Source organism: Labrus mixtus, chromosome 3 (genome assembly GCF_963584025.1).
Source record: "Labrus mixtus chromosome 3, fLabMix1.1, whole genome shotgun sequence".
Taxonomy (NCBI): domain Eukaryota; kingdom Metazoa; phylum Chordata; class Actinopteri; order Labriformes; family Labridae; genus Labrus; species Labrus mixtus.
This window is the reverse complement of record NC_083614.1, coordinates 34,120,035-34,140,034: the sequence shown is the minus strand read 5'-3', so window position 1 is coordinate 34,140,034 and position 20,000 is coordinate 34,120,035. Positions and strand designations below refer to the sequence as shown.

Genomic DNA, 20,000 nt, shown 5'->3' with positions numbered 1-20,000 from the left:
GGATGATGGACGCCGGGCGTTTGTTCTACACGGACAGCACCAACGCCATGAAGAAAGACCGCATGGCGCCCGTCTTAAAGTCCTTCACCCAGGTGTGACAACAAACCGGGTTTTCAAAGCTTTCACTTCGGCGGTTTTCAGATTAACTTACCCGTAGAACCCACGGCTATGAAAGCAACTTTATGCAGGACATTGGTTTGGTGCTCTGTGGCGCCCCCTAAAGGTCTCTGAGTGTAACTGCACTGTTTTAAAAGTGCATCAAGGTGATGCTACTGGTTCCTAAAGGGTTAAAAAATGTCTGTTAGGGTGCGTTTAAAATTCTAAAGTCTCTCTCTCTCTATCTCTCTCTCTCTCTCTATCTCTCACTCTATCTCTCTCTCTCTCTCTCTCTCTCTATCTCTCACTCTCTCTCCCTCTCTCTCTCTCCCTCCATCTCTCTCTCTCTATCTCTCACTCTCTCTCCCTCTCTCTATCTCTCTCTGTCTCTCTCTCTCTATCTCTCACTCTCTCTCCCTCTCTCTCTCTCTCTCTCTCTCTCTATCTATTTCTCTCTCTCTCTCTATCTCTCACTCTATCTCTCTCTCTATCTCTATCTCTCTCTCTCTGTCTCTCTCTCTATCTCTCTCTCTATCTCTCACTCTATCTCTCTCTCTCTCTCTCTCTATCTCTCACTCTCTCTCCCTCTCTCTCTCTCCCTCATCTCTCTCTCTCTATCTCTCACTCTCTCTCCCTCTCTCTCTCTCCCTCCATCTCTCTCTCTGTCTCTCTCTCTCCATCTCTCTCTCTATCTCTCACTCTCTCTCCCTCCATCTCTCTCTCTCTCTATCTCTCTCTCTATCTCTCACTCTCTCTCCCTCTCTCTCCCTCTCTCGCTCTCCCTCCATCTCTCTCTCTCTATCTCTCACTCTCTCTCCCTCTCTCTCTCTATCTCTCACTCTCTCTCCCTCTCTCTCTCTCCCTCCATCTCTCTCTCTCTCTATCTATCTCTCACTCTCTCTCCATCTCTCTCTCTATCTCTCACTCTCTCCCTCTCTCTCTCTCCCTCCATCTCTCTCTATCTCTCACTCCCTCACTCTCTCTATGTCTCTCTCTCTATCTCTCACTCTCTCTCTGTCTCTCTCTCTCACTCTCTCTGTCTCTCTCTCTCTCCCTCTCTCTCTCTCTCTGTCTCTCTCTCTGTCTCTCTCACTCCCTCTCTCTCTCTCCCTCTCTCTATCTCTCACTCACTATCTCTCTATCTCACTCTCTCTCACTCTCTCTCTCACCCTCTCACTCTCTCACTCTCTCTCTTTCTCACTCACTCTCTCACTCCCTATCTCTCTCTCCCTCTCTCCCTCTCTCTCACTCTCTCACTATCTCTCTCACTCACTCTCTCTCACTCTCTCTCACTCACTATCTCACTCTCTCTCTCACTCTTTCACTCTCTCTCTCTCACTCACTCTCTCACTCTCTCTCACTCTCTCTCTCTCTCTCTCTCTCTCTCTCTCTCGTCCAGCACGCAGTGAATCACATGAAAGTGGCCTTCATGCCTCCTGTTGAAGACATCGGCCCCGAGCCGCTGTTTGTCCAGTTCGTCTTCTCGGTCAGCGACCACCACGGCGGCACCGTCAGCGACCTCGTCTTCAACATCACCATGACCCCTGTGGATGACCAGGCGCCAGAGGTCAGAGGTCAAACAGACTTCTGTTGGTTTGAATGAAGGACTAACAAAGTGAACATTTCTGACGCCTCTTGTTTAAATGTCTGCGTGGTTCTCAGGCGTTCACCAACCTGCTGCGGGTGGAGGAAGGGGGCGGGGCCTTTGTGACGGAGGAGCACCTCCTGGTTCAGGACCGGGACAGCCGGGAGGAGGCGCTGAAGGTGGAGGTGCAGAGGACGGCGCTCCACGGTCGGCTGGAGCTGCAGGGCCGGACGCTGCTGCAGGGAGGCGCATTCAGCCTGCACGACCTGAGAGGACTGCGACTCAGGTGAGACCCAGGGAACAGGTGAAGATAAGGGGCGGAGCTTGTGTGTGGTTGTGTACAGTCTGTAACTCCTCCTCCTTCAAACAGTTCGTTTCAAAGTCGATCTTAAAGAACAATAACCTCCAACATGGAGAATGGCGTCTCTCGTGTCCACAGAGCGCCTCGCTCGCCTGTTTTCAGCACTATGTAACTCTGTCAGCGGGTCGAGGTCATCTGGTGAGAAGAGCGTACGTCTTTACGGCGCTAATTCACACAGCAGCCTTCAGATACAAAGCAGCCAGAGTGAGAGAGAGAGGGAGAGAGAGAGATAGAGATAGAGGGAGAGAGAGAGAGAGAGTGAAAGAGTGAGATAGAGTGAGCGAGACAGAGAGTGAGATAGATAGAGAGAGTGAGATATATAGAGTGAGATAGAGAGAGTGAGAGATAGTGAGATAGAGGGATAGAGAGAGTGAGATAGATAGAGTGAGAGTGAGAGAGAGTGAGATAGAGAGAGTGAGAGAGTGAGTGTTCATCCCTGCAGATATTATTCAGAACAGACTGAGATGTAACGTTAGCATGTATCGTTAGCGGTGTCGTCGTTGTCTCGTGTTTAGCTCCTGCAGGAAGTCGTTTAACTCGAGTTCTGTTTCAGGTTCGCAGCGAGATGAAAACGTGCACCGGTCTGATGCAGTTTCTTCTTTCTTCCAAATCTCAGAGTGAAACAGGTGAATAAACTTTGTGTCTCAGGTACATCCACGATGACTCTGAGACGACGGAGGACGAGGTCGCTCTGACGGTGACGGACGGACTGAACTCGGCCGACGTCGTTCTGCTGATACAGGTGAGCAGGATCCCCGCTCCACTTCCTGTCAGAGGTTTCTGGAGTACTTACAGTCCCTGATCTGATGTCCTCAGGTCCTACCGATGAACGACGAACCCCCCCAGCTGGGCGGGGGTCTGCGGGGGGAGCTGAGCTGTGAGGAGGGGGGGCGTGTCCAGGTGACGGTGGACTACCTTTCGGCCACAGACCGGGACAGCGAGGACTCCAGGCTGACCTACATGCTCGCTCGCAGTCCGGGCAGAGGGGAGCTGCAGAGAGCCGGACTCAGCGTTGACAAGTTCTCCCAGCAGGACCTGCTGCAGGGACACGTGTACTACGTCCACACAGGTGAGGGGGCGTCGTGATGCGTTCAGGGCGCGTGGGAAAATCTAGATTTTTTTATTTGTGATGTCGTCCGATTCCTCCTTTTCCGGTAATCGTGGGGCTGTTTCTGACATGTTTGACATGTAGGGTTTGAATTCTTGAGGATTACATCATGAAAGGGTCTGGGGGAAGTCTCCCGTGATAAGGATAACCACGAGAGACAATGGAGGACAGTAGTAAGGCGACCGGTGGCGAGACGCAACCCGTGTAGGATTCAGGAGTCTTCAGGAGTCACCGTGCAGATTATCATTTGTTCACGTTTGTGTTCAGGAGGAGAGATCGGGCCCGATCCTGTTGCAGACACCGTCACCCTCATCATCTCCGACGGGGAGGCGGGAGGGACGGACGGCTGTTGCCACGGAGACGCCCCTCCCCCTCCCGTACCTCTGCACGGCACGCTGCCTGTGTACGACCTCAACGTCACCATTCTTCCTGTCAACAACCAAGTCCCGACGATCACTCTGGGTAAGAGATCTGGATCTGTGTTCACACAGGTTACTTTACTTTAAAGGTCAAAGGTCGCCGAGTGGTAAAAAGATCTTGATGTTTAAAAGTATGTAGGCTATACTATAAAAGTTATCTTTCAAAAGTTAGAGTCCTGCACTGATAAAGTTTATAGGTTAAAGGAGCAGTCTGTAACTCTGACCCCTAGTGTTTAAAATGTGTACTGCAGTCTAAACTCTAAACATCATAGAGAGCTGTCCCCCCCCCCCCCTCCTCTCTAGAGTCCATGCTCACACAGGTCACCATGTGGTGGACTCTGAAGCTTCAGTGTTTATCCAGCTCTGCATGGGTCTGTAAACCTTTCTGTGTTCTAACCTCTCTCCATTTTTCAAAAGCATCTCCAATATTGATCCTAGTTTGAGCACGTTTCTGCTCGTGGAGCTTATTAGAAACATGCAGAGGCTTTTTAGGTCGGGTACAATCACTTCTATCTGAACCACTTCTCTTGCCCGCTTCCATCGCTGCAACACCTGTTGACCTGATAACTGCTCTCATATCTGGAAAACTGAGGGGCGTTGAGAGAACTTTAAACGATGAATAATTAAAGGTCATATCATCCCTGATGATTCTTGTATTTTTTATACTTAAACCTGTTTGACCTCAAAAATAATTGTTTCCTTTCCTCTTTGTTGACATTTAAACGGTCTAAAAATATGTTCAAATTTTGACATTTACAAGGTTTTGATTTTTTCTATCTCTGAATGAGGTTTCACAGAGAACAGCTATCAAACATGTCTAAATCTGAATCCAGTGGGGGACTTGTGTGTGTGTGTGTGTGTGTGTGTGTGTTAGTGTGTGTGAGTGTGTGTGTGTGTGTGTGTTAGTGTGTGTGAGTGTGTGTGTGTGTGTGTGTGTGTGTGTGTGTGTGTGTGTGTGTGTGTGTGTGTGTGTGTGTGTGTGTGTGTGTGTGTGTCCTGGTCTTCGCTGCCTACAATCCTCTTAAAGAAGCATGCAGCTCTGACCCGACGACACGCCATCACCTATCAGTCCTACACACACTCTGCACGGGGAGGGGGGACATCTGGGAGGGGGGGGTGGGGTCTAATACACGCTCACACACACACACACACACACACACACACACACACACACACACACACACACACACGCTCTCGCTCTCTCTTGGGGAAGGTTGTAGTTCTCGCTGGAGTCTGAGCCAAAAACAGGGATTGGAGGAGCTCTGTGGTTATCAATGGAGACCAGTGACCACTGGGACTCACACTGGGAGGACTGGGAGATTCTGTGTGTGTGTGTGTGTGTGTGTGTGTGTGTGTGTGTGTGGAGAGAGAGAGAAAGACATTGAATTTACATGTTTGCACACTGCAAAAAGAAAATAGTCTTACATGATTTTTGCTCGCTTTAAAAATCTCTATTTCCTAAAAATAGATTATTATTTCAACGTCGATCAGAATGCTAACTGAGCGTGCCCAAGAGATACAATACAATACTTTACTGTCACATCGTTTAGTATTGATTGGCTTTAATTCTTCCAAAAACATTATTTTTGTCACATTAGCTGAACGATTAGCTCCCCGTGGCTCTACAGCAGCCCCGACCTCTGACCTCTGCACATGAAGTGAGTCTCACATCCTGCAGTGGAAGACGTTCCATTTGCACATTTTAAACTTTATGTTTCACATATTTTCTGACTAACACCACTGCAGAGAAGAGAACAAAGCAAAGGAAGCAGCAGAGGGAATAAGAATAAGCTGCACACTTACAGAGGTAACATGTGAATGTTTGGTGAAAGTCTGGCTGACATTTTCACATCTGTTCATCTGATATTTCTAGTTGTTCCTGTTCTTGTTCCTTTTGTTTTGGAGCTGCAGATATTTAAATCTGAAGCATGAGTGTTTTAAAAATGAGAATAATGTTTTCTAAATCAACATAACGCAGCAGAAAAGTGTTGTTACAAGTAACGTTTGAACACATTCAAACCAACCCCACACGCTCACACGGTCAAGTTACACTGAGAGCGCCCTCTGCTGGATCAAACTGCAAACTACTTAAAACAGCCTGTTGAATTCAAACAGCTCATGACATTTTAACTTGAACTTTTCACCCGAGGTTCAAATGAATGTTTTTACGACCGCCCTACAGCAGGATGAACACCGTTGTGTTCTTGACTGCACTCATTCATTTTGAAAATAACAATGTTCAGGAAACACTTCTGTCATTTTGTCTTCAATGTTGTTGACAAACAGCTTTACTTTTAAAATAAGACCGCGTTGTAAGCCAGGTCGGAGATCCAGGACTCTGACCTGGAGGAGAGCATGACCGGCCTCTGTCATTGTCTATGTGTTCCCGTTCTACGTTCTTATATAAACTGTTTTCATACCCGAGTACCAAAAACCCACAAAACTTCTGATTAAGATGCCTGTCTCTAGAAACTTAACTACACTCACAAATGGACAAAAACATTTTAAATAGAATTCAACATGAATGGTTAAATTTCTGTCATGTGTTTTTTGCAGTGTGTGTTTGTCGTGTGTATCTTTGTTTGTTTTCTCAGCATATCGAGCGGGCTAGCGAGGCTGGCACTGACAAGTTTTAAGTCAATCTGCCCATTGTCTGCTGGTGTTACACACACACACACACACACACACACACACACACACACCAGGGTAAGATTACCTCAGTGTGTGTGTGCTTGTGTGTGTGTTTGTGTGTGTTCCCCTGGAGACGGTGGACAGCGGACAATAAACGTCTTTACAAACAAAAGCAGACAGAGGAGCATCCCTCGCTCACAATAGTCGACGTGTACGAGGCGTCTCGCTAGCTGGATTAGCGCAGAGCTACCAGCGACGGGATAACTCTCTAATCCTGCCAGCATATCTCACCATTCATTCTGCAGCGGCACCACCATGCAGGGCAGGGGCGGGGGGGGGGGGGGGGGGGGGGTTATGGGGGATGTATGTGGTGTTTATGGTCTAATTAATTAGCTGTGAATGAAGACGCAGAGTAAGAGCATTAGCGTGGTGGAACAAGCCGGCTTTAGCTTGTTTCTGGGTTTTTGGGACGCTGGTTTATCAGTGAGATCCAGGACTGTCCGTCGTTAACGCTCACACACATTTACACAACGTGTAAACACACACACGTTTAATATATACAAACGTTTAACTCATGGATTATAGAGGTGTAGATCCAGACCAGAGGTGATTGTGTTTGTTAATTAACAAGCAGAGTGAAAGGAGATACAGACACAACAGATCCATTAGTAAACAAAACAAGACGGAGGATGGATGGATGGATGGATGGATGGAAGGACCAAAGGATGGATGGATAAATGGACGTATGGATGGATCCATGTGCAGATTAATGGGAAGATAGATGGAAGGATGGACTGATGGATGACGAATGGTCGGGTGAATGAACGGAAGGAAGGCTGAAAGATTTAAGATAGTTGGCCAGATGAACGGCTGTAGAGATCGATAAACAGATGGATGGATGGATGGAATGACGGCTGGACGGATGGATGGAATGATGGATGGATGGAGGATGTAAAGATTGATGGCTGGATGGTTAAAGGATGGATGTATGGAGGATGTAAAGATTGATTGCTGGATGGTTAAAGGATGGATGGACGATCAGACGGACAGTAGGATGGTTGGATGGATGGATCAGTTTATACTTTCACTTCTATTATTTTTCAATTAGTATGACAGAAAATATTCCTTGAATAGAATCTTGAATGTTTACTTTGGTTATTCTTTTAATGGATTAAATGTATTGAAGTTAAACTTTGTTTTTAAATGATTTCCTGAAGAAAGAGATCAGAATTCTATTTGACTCCTGAATCCTTCGTTTAACTGATGTTGTCTCTGTTTAGGTGGCTCCATGTTCGTAGTGGACGAGGGGGCCTCAGCCTGTCTCTGTGGGGGGGTTCTTGGGGCCTCGGACCCCGACAGCCCACCGGACCATCTGACCTTTCACCTGGAGACCCTCCCCCTGCACGGCTTCCTGGAGAACACGCTGCCAACGCCCGGCTCTGAGAAGAGCAACGCAGGAGTCCGAGTTGGTGTGTGTGTGTGTGTGTGTGTGTGTGTGTGTGTGTGTGTGTGTGTGTGTGTGTGTGTGTTTCTGTGTGTGTGTGTCTTCCTGTGTGTGTGTTTCTGTGTGTGTGTGTGTTTCTGTGTGTGTGTGTGTGTGTGTGTGTTTCTGTGTGTGTGTGTGTGTGTGTGTGTGTGTTTCTGTGTGTGTGTGTGTGTGTGTGTTTCTGTGTGTGTGTGTGTGTGTGTTTCTGTGTGTGTGTGTGTGTGTGTGTTTCTGTGTGTGTGTGTGTTTCTGTGTGTGTGTGTGTTTCTGTGTGTGTGTGTGTTTCTGTGTGTGTGTGTGTGTGTGTGTGTGGGTGTGTGTGTGTTTCTGTGTGTGTGTGTGTGTGTGTGTGTGTGTGTGTGTGTGTTTCTGTGTGTGTGTGTGTGTTTCTGTGTGTGTGTGTGTGTGTTTCTGTGTGTGTGTGTGTGTTTCTGTGTGTGTGTGCGTGTGTTTCTGTGTGTGTGTTTCTGTGTGTGTGTGTGTGTTTCTGTCTGTGTGTGTGTGTTTCTGTGTGTGTGTGTGTGTGTGTGTGTTTCTGTGTGTGTGTGCGTGTGTTTCTGTGTGTGTGTGTGTGTGTGTGTGTGTTTCTGTGTGTTTCTGTGTGTGTGTGTGTGTGTGTGTGTTTCTGTGTGTTTCTGTGTGTGTGTGTGTGTGTGTGTGTGTGTTTCTGTGTGTGTGTGTGTGTGTGTGTGTGTTTCTGTGTGTTTCTGTGTGTGTGTGTGTGTGTGTGTGTGTGTTTCTGTGTGTTTCTGTGTGTGTGTGTGTGTGTGTGTGTGTGTTTCTGTGTGTTTCTGTGTTTCTGTGTGTGTGTGTGTGTGTGTTTCTGTGTGTGTGTGTGTGTGTGTGTGTGTGTATTAAGCATCAGAACCCTGAACTGATCCGTTTTTCCTCCCCAGAATCCTTCAGTCTCGTCCACCTGACCTCCGGTTTCATCAACTACGTCCAATCAGAAAGCAAAGGGGCGGAGCCGACTGTCGACCAGTTGTCCATCAGTGTGAGTGATGGGCTGCATCACTCCGCCCCCGTCCCCTTTTACATCATCATCAATCCGACCAATGATGAGACACCTTCACTGCAGCTCGCCAACTTCACCGTATGTTCACCTCAGAAACAACTTTTCATGATGTTAACAGTTCAAGTTGTTTTCACCTCACTGTCCTCTTGTAGCTGTAAAGTTTCCCTTCTTCTCCGCCTCCTGCAGGTGAAGGAGGGCGGGATGAGGGAGCTGACCCCCTCCATACTGAACGCTTTCGACCTTGACGCCCCTCCGGACATCCTGACCTTCACCGTGGAGCGACCGCCTGCTCACGGCAGCCTGATAAACGCCGTCTACGGCGCCGAGATGAGCCGCTACGAGGAGACGGGAGCCGACCTCCTGCAGAGGAGCCTCCCCGTCACCTCCTTCACCCTGCAGGAGCTCCGACAAGGTGAGAGCGACATCGACAGATCACACAGACATCAACGGAGAGGATTTAGTACTGAAGTATTCTGGAATAACCCAACTTCTTTTAAACAAGATTATAAGGTCATACAGGCCGATAATCGGTCGTGGATCGCTGGTTGTGAATCATTTTGTGGCCAATATGGACAATCCAAAATACAAAAAGAAAAAGTCTGAAACAAAAAAACAGACACACACTGCCAATAAAACAAAATCATGCTGCAGGACGCTCAAACAAACGGCCCAATGGTGTCTCGTCTCTCCCAGCCCATAGACTGTACCGGGGCGGCGGTGTCTCAGTTGGTAGGGTCTGTCCTCTCTCAACCGGAAGGTGGAGGGTTCAATCCCCAGCTCCTGCAGCTACATGTCCGATGTGTCCTTGGGAAAGACACTAAACCCCAAGTTGCTCCCTCTGCTTCCTTGGTGGCCGCGTATGAATGGCGTTTGTTACTTCTGATGGTCTCACACAGCAAAGTGAAGTAAAAGCGTCAGAAGACGAGAAAATAACTTTACAAGCTCAAGTCCATTTACCGTTTATAAAACAGTCTCAGTGACATCACCCATTGGGTTCTAAAGAGGATCTTTGAAGCTCAGCGATAGCGGTCGTCTTATTTGAAACACTAACTCGTCCTACTGTAAAATTTGGAGTATAAGACGAACTTCTAATACCTAGTTTTCCATCTAAAAAGTGTCCTGGGTCCTTGATACCAATATTCCAGTATAACCTGATGCAGATAAGGCTGGTGACGTCACTTTACACTCATCCTTCTTTGAACAAAATCTCTTCTTCATAAAGTTTGTTTTTCATCAAATCCAGTTACACTTAGAGCTCCCCCTACAGGCCTGGAGGTCTGCCCCCTTTTTAACCACCAAAGAATAAAGTGGACTAGAATCCACTCATCAGAATGTCAAAATGAGCAGCTCATCACTTTGAAACCAGTAGGGCCTTATCTCTCCAAACATAAACCAAGAGAAAAGTGTAAATGTTTTTATTTAAATCAGATTTTATTTATGGAAAAGTGTTGTAAATATAAAGATGTTGTATAATTAGGAAGCATACAAACATGAGCAGCCAACACTAAATCTTCTGTTCCCTGCTGCTGCTCCTCTTCTTCCTCCCTGTCCTCCCTTTCACCTGCACACACACCCCTCCCCCCCCCTCCCCCCCCCCTCCCCTCTGCAGGCATGAAGATCGTGTACATGCACGATGACACAGAAACCCTGAAGGACGCCGTGGCTCTGCGGCTGACAGATGGCGTCCACACGGTGCGGGGGACGGCTCAGGTCACCGTGCTGCCGGTCAACGACGAGAAGCCCCGACTGCTCAAGTACGCACACACACACACACACACACACGCACACACACACACACACACACACACACACACACAGGTGAAGTGACCTGATACGAGGATTTAGTTTTTAATTCTTGTTAATGCAGCATTTCTGGAGATATGTGACTGTGTGAGGTCAAAGGTCACGGTCAGGTTTTAAGAAGTTTTAACTTCATACAAAAAGCTTCTGCTCCCTCATTCATTTACTGTTAAAGATATATTCCTTACATAATATGTAATAATACCTATACACGTAATGTGTTGGTGGTGTTTATAGTCGTCTGAAACGCAGCGATGTAAGGCGTTCAAGCACGGCGCTACACCGGGGCTAGGGGGCGCTATAGCCCCATCACAAATCTGTCTACCCCCGGGTAAGCCCCCTTAAAAAGTAACTATGAATACATGAATCGACTGTTCATAGCACCCCAACATATTAGTCAAGCTCCCACTCAGCGACGGGAGAAACATTCCTGGTGGCGTCCCTGAAGGCGTTACAGCGAGGACAGAAATCAAATGTTTGTTTTCATGTGCGTTAAACGCTCACCTGACTTCGCTCTCTGGACGTTGGCTCGAGTCCTACAGGTTTGCTCTAATATATCTTATCTTATATGCACATCACTTTAAATTTGTCAGGCTAAAGTGTAAACTGCGCCCAGGCCAGAGACCCCTAAAGGACATAAAGCTGTGTATCATCAGCATATCATTAGATCCAGTCTGTCCTGTGTAAATGTGTCTCTGAGTCATGACTGTCTACAATGAGGGAGAAGCTCGAGTCCCGCTGGCTGTGTTGTTGTCAGAGTCGTGTTTACATGGACGGGACGGCCGGCTCCTCCCCCTTGTGGCCCCATGTATAGAGGATTAAGTCCTTCGATGTGGGCGGCCCAGGTTTGAATCCGACCTGTGGCTCCTCTCCTGCATGTCATTTCCTACTCTCTCTCTGGTTTCTGACTCTGTCCACTGTCCCATCTTGAAAATTGGAGGTAAAAAGCCCCCCCCCAACAAAAAACAAAAAACGTCTGACCTTCTGTTCAAACACAAAAGTAACAGTTTGATGTCTGCCATAACTATTAATTTAAACTGAGTATTTAAAATATAAGAAAGTTGAAGGATAAATGTCCCAAGCCTTTTCCTTTTCTGCGAGGCGCTCGGCAGGAGGGGGGGGGGAGTCAGGGGGGGTCATTCTGGGAGGAGGGGGGAGGAGAACCTGTGTGAGCACATGTGGCCGGTCGCTTTGCATGAGTGGGTGTTTATCTGCGGCCCCCTCCTCCTCCTCCACCCCCACCCATAATATTTTCATTTGAGTGATTGGGAATTTGCATCCTTGACTGAGCCTTGGAGGAGGGGAGGGGGGGGGTTAAGTTGGTGTGTGTTCGTGGGCGGGTGTGTGGGTGTGTTGGCACGGGCCGAGCTGGTGCTGTAAAGGCCGGCGAGGCAGAAGTAACGCTCAGACTTGGCAGATGCCGGCCTCCTTGTTTTTTGCGTTCCTGCAGGATGGACGTGGCAGCGTCTGTCCTGAGCGGATTTTACTTCCAAGTGAGGAAGCAGCCAGACGGTTTCTGATGTTCAACCCCCCCGGCCCCCCCTACACCCCCAACAACACACATTCAACTACAGCACCACACATAAACACTAGCCCCAAATCCACACGATCCCGCTGGAAAAACCTGCTTACTCAAACTTTCAACTTCCTCCTGTTTGTGTCTCTGCAGCTTTACACCAAACCTCCCTCACATTTAAAACATTTAACACCTCTCCTCTCTTACACTTTTACAGTTTATTTAAAGTTTTTACATCAGATTCCAGTTTAAGAAATGTCTCTGTTACATTCCTAAATGTGTTATTCTTCGATCTTAACATCAGCTTGTTTACCCAGTACTCGGTTCTTCTTCTTTGTTTCAAAACGGTAGCTTACACAGCAAGCTATGCCCTGCCACCATGAAGGTATCACGCCTGCTGTGATGTTTATTTTATTAAAGGGATACTTCACCTGTTGAAACATGAATCTGTATTGACATTGGGTCATATATGTAGAAATGTGAAATACATTTTGAAGTTGGTGCCTTCTTGGCTGAGAAAAGGCAGAAAGTGTTTTTTTGGCTCATGTGGATGAAAGACACCAAATCCCAGAATGCACAGCACCACAGGCCACTCCCACTAAGGTCTGAATCAGAATCAGAATCAGAAATACTTTATTAATTTAATTGATTTTTGCGTCACTTGAAGCTCCTTTTCAGACTCAGAAATACAAAGATTTCACATCTCAGGGGAAAATGAGGGCGGGATGCACGACCATTCAAAAATACTACCAGGTTTCTAATGATACAAAGATTAATGCAGATGGGTGAAGTATCCCTTTAAGTTTACTTGAGATCGTCTGGGTGAACAGAAATCAGGCCGCCATCTTAAACATGACACTGAATCCTCTCGTCAGCAGAATCATGATTAATCATAATAATTGTTTTTTAAATGTTATTTCTGTGTGTGTGTTTCAGGAACGCAGGCTTGCAGGTGGACTCAGGTGAGCGCAGGGTGATCTCCAATGTGGTCCTAGAGGCCGCGGACCTGGACACGCCCCCAAACCAGGTGTTCTACTTCCTCAACGCTGCACCGCGCTTTGGTAAACTGCGGTTCAAGGTGAGGAAACAACCTGCTCGGATAAGAGTCTGTACTTTTTCCTTTGAGATTCCCTTGAGATCCTGAATGCTCTGGATTTGTTTGGACCAGAGAAGGTAGGCGGTTTTAAGGCGCCCCCCCACACGGCCGTTTTGGACGCCCCTCGGTTTGCCAGATATGAGAGCAGTTATCAGAACGTATTATTGTTTCAGGAAGAGAGATCATGTGTCTTGTTCCTGCTGGTTTTCTAACTCTGGTTGTGACTCGTGTGACCCGTCTGCAGACAGAGTCCGGTTGGAGCGAGCTGTCGGCCGGTCACAACTTCACTCAGGACGACGTGGAGATGAACCGTCTGTGGTACGCACACACCGCCGCCACCAACGCCGCCGGATTCAAAGGTCACGACAGCTTCCGCTTCACCCTCAGCGACCTGGACAACGAGAGCCCGGCGCAGAGCTTCTTCATATCCGTCCACACCGTGCAGAAAGGTAGGAGGAGGGGGCGGAGCCTAAAGTAACTCAAGTCAGTTTAACCTCTTATCACGCTTCATTCTTTAACTTCTTTTCACCGCTGTCCGACTTAACCCGCTCGCTTCTTCTTATTTGATCAATCAACGTCCCTTTGTGTTTTCGCTCATTCATGTCATAAGGGAGGAGTCATGACGACCTGTGAGTCAAATTGGCAGGAAAAGCTGTTCAGAGCGCTTTGCTTTTTTTTAAAACCCTTGCCGTATTGATATTTTGCCTCATCCCTCCTCGAGGAGGTTGAAGTTACTGCTCTGATTCAATTCAACAGACCGTGAAGGAGCTACTGGAATGTTTCAAACTTTAAAAATCATTATACCTCGATTCAACATATTTCAGGGTCTTGTCCTGCCTTGGTCTTGGTCTTCACTCGGTCTCGATCCCTAAATGTCTCGGTCTCGGAGCCCTCTGGTCTCAGGCGTTCGATCTGCAGAGTCCCTCTGCACCTTTAAGAAAAAGCTAAAGACCCAGCTCTTTCATGAATACCTACTAACTTAATGATGATGGTCTCCATATTATTGATGATGATGATGGTAATGACGATGGTTTCTGTTTGATAACGACGACTTATAAGATGGTTTCTATACTGATTAGAGCTCTCAAGAACTGCCCTCAATGTTGTGCTTTGCCTCTGGTCACTTCCTGTCAGCACCTGTGTGTCCAATCAGACTCAAAGCTGATCGTTTGCTCTTACTGACATTGTTCCCTTTTTTCTAGATCCTTGCTTGTGTTGTTCTTACTCTCTGATGTACGTCACTTTGGATAAAAGAGTCTGATAAGTGAAGTGTAGAATTGTAGAATGTAGGTATGGGTCTTGGTCTGGGTCAGTGTGGTCTTGACTACAACACTACTTCATACCCTTACAGATCCCCGATGAGACACTTTTAATTACACAGCACCGCATAGCTGCATCTCTGTGACTAAAGCCGGGTGTACGATATCAGACCGATGTGGACCATGTTTTTATTTAGAGATAGGACAGTGGAGAGAGTCAGAAACCTGGGAGAGAGAGAGAGAGAGTGGGGGACCGACATGCAGGACAGGAGCCACAAGTCGGATTTGGACCACCCACTCTTGAGGACTTAAGTCTCTGTACATGAGGCGTACGCACTCATTTCTTGGCCATGGACGGCCCGGTTGACCTGATTTTGGATTCCTAAGACCGGTTTTGAAGTCGGCCTGACCTAAAAAAGGCTATATTAAAATAAAGATAGGATCCATGTTAAAAAATGTCAGAATCCTGGTATCCAATGAAAGTCCAAAGTTCAACGATCTCTGTTCCTGATGTTGACATTTAAACTTTTTCTGACCAAAAGGAGACAAAAAGAATCAGCTTCTAAAGTTTTTATATGACAACAACATAAGGAAGCATGTTTTCCACAAACACGCACACTCTGACTGTGCACCTTCTGCGGTCTCTGTGGTCCCCTCTCTCTGGTCTCTGCGGCCGGTCTCCGTCCTGGTTCATGTATAATTGATCGCCCCTCCCTCACTGTGCCAGCTTTACCAGTCGGGTGAACACGGCCAGCGAGGCCTCGGCCCTTCTGGCTCCGAGCCCTCTGATCCTGGAGGAGCCGAGGTGAGAAACCACCGGCCTCCTCAGCTGCTGAATAATTAAACGGAGGAGGAGGTGGAGCAGCTGTGGAGGGGCGTTGGTCCGTCTCCTCTGGGTGCTCCACCGCCTCCACCAACAACGCACTCCAAACATTTACATGTGACGGCCTTTTTGAAGTTTTCATTGTTCTGCTTTTTACTAAATAAGAAAAACATCTGACTCTAACTTCTGCCAGTCAGAAGAAGAAGTTTAATCCAGACTCTTTTGATTTCAGGCTTCAGAGGCCGTGGTGGATTTGTTTACTCGTTATTTTTATTATCTTTGAGGTTAGAGTTGCACATCGCTCCTTAAGTGAGGTTCACACTTCCATCAATCCTAAAGAAAGTCCTGATTTCAAATGTCTCCAAAGATGATCTCATCAGACGTTCCTGTGATGTGAGGTGAGTTATGATTGATCCGAACTCCTCTGTAAATCTTTGATTTCTAATCATAAATACGATCTGATCTCCTGATGTGTTGAGGGAACGTCGAGGACAGCCGAGCACGCGCTCTGTGGGTTGTCACTTTTAACAGAACGATAGCTGAAGGAGGAAGCACAACAACCACAGCTAATAATGTTTACTCACCTCCATGTTCACGCCCTCTCCTCGACTTCACCCATAGTTTATTTTTTTGTTGCTTTCGGAACTTTAAAGGAAGAATGTGCAACTTTTTGATCCAGTAGATGTCGCTCTTGAGCTCCAGCATGAAACCAAAACTAACTTCTGTTTGGCCACGCCTCCTCCATACTGAAGCCTCCGCTCTCCTCCAGAGACACACCTCCGACCCCTCTGTTCTCACAATCAAAGCAAGAATGCTGCGGACAAAATCTTCCTTTGCTCGAGCTGCACTCACCTGTGCCCTGCATTGTTGTGTTAGCATGCTAATGTTAGCGCTCTTTAGTTAGCTCGTAGCTTCACATTGTTGTGTTAGCATGCTAATGTTAGCGCTCTTTAGTTAGCTCGTAGCTTCACATTGTTGTGTTAGCATGCTAATGTTAGCGCTCTTTAGTTAGCTCGTAGCTTCACATTTCATGTAAACTGACACAGAATGAGCGTGATCTAAAAACTCTTACTAACATCCAAATAATCAGTGAGTATGTTCTTCTTCTTCTCTCTAGTTCTTGACTAAAACAGCTTTTATACACAAGGGGAGGAGCCGGCCGTCCCGTCCATGTAAACACGGCTCTGACAACAACACAGCCAGCGGGACTCAAGCTTCTCCCTCATTGTAGACAGTCAGGACTCAGAGACACAGGAGAGTCTTGACATGTCGTACATCCTTTCCTTAAAGTTAAAAGCCCAAAAACAATCTCACTTCCTCCGGCCCGTCGGCGGCCATGTTGGTTTACTCTGAAGTCTCAATGACTGCGAGACATTTTGTTGTTTTTCCTTTTTTCCCCGTTCAGTACCAAAATATTTATTGCACTTTAGACACTCTGCAGTGATTACAGAGATGACCCCATCTTGGTTGCCTAGCTCTTCTATTTTTGTTGCCATGGTTTCCAAACAGGCATCAACACTGTTTGATTTTTATTAGAATCATATCAAAGTTTAAGTTCTGATCTCATGGCATCCTAAGTCCATATTCTATACCGCCTTTCCTGTTTGGGGTCTCGGGGGGGTTTGAGCTCTCATTGGTCGAGAGGCGGGGTTTAACCCTGGACTGGTCGCAAATTCCAGTAAATTCTCAAAAGTGAGACATTGTTGATCTCTCTCTTTCTGCCTCCAGGTGACTTGGTGCTGCTGAGCAAGGCGGTGCGTCTGTCGGAGGGTCAGCGAGTCGTCCTGAACACCGACATCCTCCTGGCGTCGGACTCGTCAGGTCGTCCCGAGGAGCTGGTCTACACCGTGTCCGTCCCGCCTCGACACGGCCTGGTCCACGCGGTCCATCAGCCCGGGGTCCCGCTGGTCTCCTTCACACAGCTGGACGTCGCCGCGCACCGAGTGTGTTACACCCACGACAACAGCCACCACGCAGACGCCGACTCCTTCAGGTGAGGACACGCCTCCCGCCTCCCGCCACACGCACAAACACGTGAAGACCTGTAACAGCCAAAGGTCATCACCGTCACCTTCTCGCAGGTCGATCGGATTAAGAAGCTTTTATTGACGAGTTTTAAACCTGAAGTCAAATCAATGTGACACAAACAGGACGGCTCGACCATCCGAGGGGATTTAAACTCACTCACTCAACTTTTGTGTCCCGGCACGAGACAGGACAACCTCGAAGAGAATCAGACTCAGGAGAACAGACGCAGAAAACAAACCATTTAATAATGTATTTAAATGGGGGCTAGCGGTTATGTCTTGCACGCCATGTACAGAGGCTGCGGTCCTCATCTCAGCGGGTTTGAATTTTTCTTCATGTCGTCCCCGCTCTCTCTCCTCCAAACACTTCCTGTCTCTCTTCAGCTGTCCGATCTAATAAAGGCCCAAAAATAACAAAAAAAAGGATTTCAAAATAATCCGGGGGCGCTGGTGGTGCAGTGGTTAGTGTGCTCACTCCATGTACAGAGGCTGTGGTCCTCATCTCAGCAGGTTTGAATCCGACCTCGGCCCTTTTCTTCCTGTCTCTCTTCAGCTGTCCGATCGCATAAAGGCCCAAAAAGTTTTTAAAAACAGTCCTGGGGCGGCCTCACCCCAGTGCTTACTGCGTGCAAACCTGTGTACTAGAAAGCTTTAGTCCTCCAAGCGGGTGGCCCGGGTTGGAATCCGACCTGTGGCTCCTTTCATGCATGTCATTCCCCTCCCTCTCTCTCTCTCTGATTTCTGACTCTATCCTCTGTCCTTTCACTTTAATATTTATGGAATAAAAAGCCACAAAATGAACCTTTAAAATAATAAAAGGCAACAAAAAAGAATCTGAGCTCATGAAATAAAGAAACAAAACATCAGCTGGTAACTAAACTCGACTGCGTTGGACTGTCATCAGCAGCTGTTCTCTTCTGGCCCGGTCCGTTTAACGCAGCGCAGCAGGAAATTCTGCACACATCAGGAGAATAAAGGGCGAATCATCTGCCTCTACATCGTGAGACGAGGAAAAAAAACAAAAACCTGAGCGTCAGGAGACGAGAGGCCAGGCTGCAGAATGTTTATCTGCCTTTCCAGCCAATTTGGCAGCAGTAGAGTTTTTTAAAAGGGGGGAGGAGGAGAGGGGAGGGGGGGGGAGTGTGACCTGGAGTGTGTGCAGACCCCGGGTTTGTCACCCAGACCTCTGCTGCCCCGACCGGCTGGTTATCTGGCTCTAAAAGAAGCGACCGGATCACAGCCAAGAGTCCGAGACGGAGGACTGAAAGAGGCCACGCTGACTGACAGACTGAAGGAACTAAAGGGTTCCTTCAGTCTGTTCTAGTCTCCTGATTCTACTGTTTTAAGATGAGAACACTAGATTTGTTCATCCTGCAGCAGTGAAACCGTCTGCAACATAAGCCTTGATGTCCCGCCTTCTATCCTGTGATTGGTTCTCTCCTGTTTCAGGAGGAATCCTCTCGAAGTCTCATTTCATGGGGATTTTAAATCTCTGTTTAGAACGCAGAAGTAATAATGTGACTTGTGTGTTATCTTCAGACTGATATGCAGACTCAGATGTGTTAACATCTGAAGCACACACACACACACCTGAGCATCACTCATCTGTGTGTCTGTTGTGTTGCTGTGACAGCAGATGATGAATGGGCATTATTAAGAGAATAACAACAGCGCTGGCCAGAGCGGCGGCCACAGACGGCCATCCCTGGGCAAATATGGCCGACATCGGAGCCAGATGTTACACCAGGACCTGCCTCCGTGTGTGTGTGTGTGTGTGTGTGTGTGTGTGTGTGTGTGTGTGTGTGTGTGTGTGTGTGTGTGTGTGTGTGTGTGTGTGTGGGGGGGGGGGGGGGGGGGGGGGGGGGGGGTGTGTTTGTGGTGGCCGGTGTGCTGAGGCCCGGGGCAGTTTGTCAGCTGCAGGGCTGAGAGGCAGATTGTGTTGGCAGAGGACTGAGAGGAGTACAAGACACAAACACACACACACACACACACACACACACACACACACACACACACACACATACACACACACACACACACACACACACTCACACACACAGGGCTAATTTTTCAGGTCCGCCGCTATGTCACTTGTCTCTATGGTGTGTGTGTGTTGGTTAAATTTAGTGAGTGATTGATGACTGAAGCTGCTGTCAGAGTTCCTCATTAGAAAGCCATGACATTAATTATTCTTTGTAGTAAACTGAAATCAAATTAAAGACTCCTCAGTTAAGTTTTAATAGGATTGGTTCAGATCCACGTAGAAACCGAGCCCTGACTCTGAGGCCGGAGATTGAAGGTGTTGGAGGGCGATGCTGAGGATGTTGTGATTTTGTAATTTTTTACATCTGTAACTTTGATAAAGGTATCTTACTATCTGATCATTAAGGAAACATGTTGAAGTGCTGGCTTCTCTGACAACAATGCAGCAGTCAGTATGTCCTCCTTCTAACTTTAGATTCTGATCCTGAATGCTCTGGATTTGTTTGGACCAGAGAAGGTAGGCGCTTTTAAGACACTCCCCCACACGGCCGTTTTGGACGCCCCTCGGTTTGCCAGATATGAGAGCAGTTATCAGGTCAACAGGTGTTGCAGCGATGGAAGCGGGCAAGAGAAGTGGTTCAGATAGAAGTGATTGTACCCGACCTAAAAAGCCTCTGCATGTTTCTAATAAGCTCCACGAGCAGAAACGTGCTCAAACTAGGATCAATATTGGAGATGCTTTTGAAAAATGGAGAGAGGTTAGAACACAGAAAGGTTTACAGACCCATGCAGAGC

The 20,000-nt window shown here is 47.5% G+C and overlaps 1 protein-coding gene across 3 annotated transcripts in view; it reads left to right on the top strand.

Annotated features, from left to right (window-relative positions):
• frem1b (Fras1 related extracellular matrix 1b) overlaps positions 1–20,000 on the top strand; it is a 46,960-nt gene that overhangs the window by 17,647 nt on the left and 9,313 nt on the right. For all 3 annotated transcript variants that reach the window (XM_061034675.1, XM_061034674.1, XM_061034676.1), the window contains exons 12-24: positions 2–92; positions 1,496–1,663; positions 1,759–1,967; positions 2,691–2,784; positions 2,859–3,111; positions 3,418–3,612; positions 7,481–7,669; positions 8,583–8,779; positions 8,888–9,113; positions 10,311–10,455; positions 12,954–13,095; positions 13,358–13,562; positions 16,924–17,188. In XM_061034675.1, the coding sequence (XP_060890658.1) occupies positions 2–92; positions 1,496–1,663; positions 1,759–1,967; positions 2,691–2,784; positions 2,859–3,111; positions 3,418–3,612; positions 7,481–7,669; positions 8,583–8,779; positions 8,888–9,113; positions 10,311–10,455; positions 12,954–13,095; positions 13,358–13,562; positions 16,924–17,188 (2,379 nt within the window). The remainder of the gene's footprint in view (position 1; positions 93–1,495; positions 1,664–1,758; positions 1,968–2,690; positions 2,785–2,858; positions 3,112–3,417; positions 3,613–7,480; positions 7,670–8,582; positions 8,780–8,887; positions 9,114–10,310; positions 10,456–12,953; positions 13,096–13,357; positions 13,563–16,923; positions 17,189–20,000) is intronic.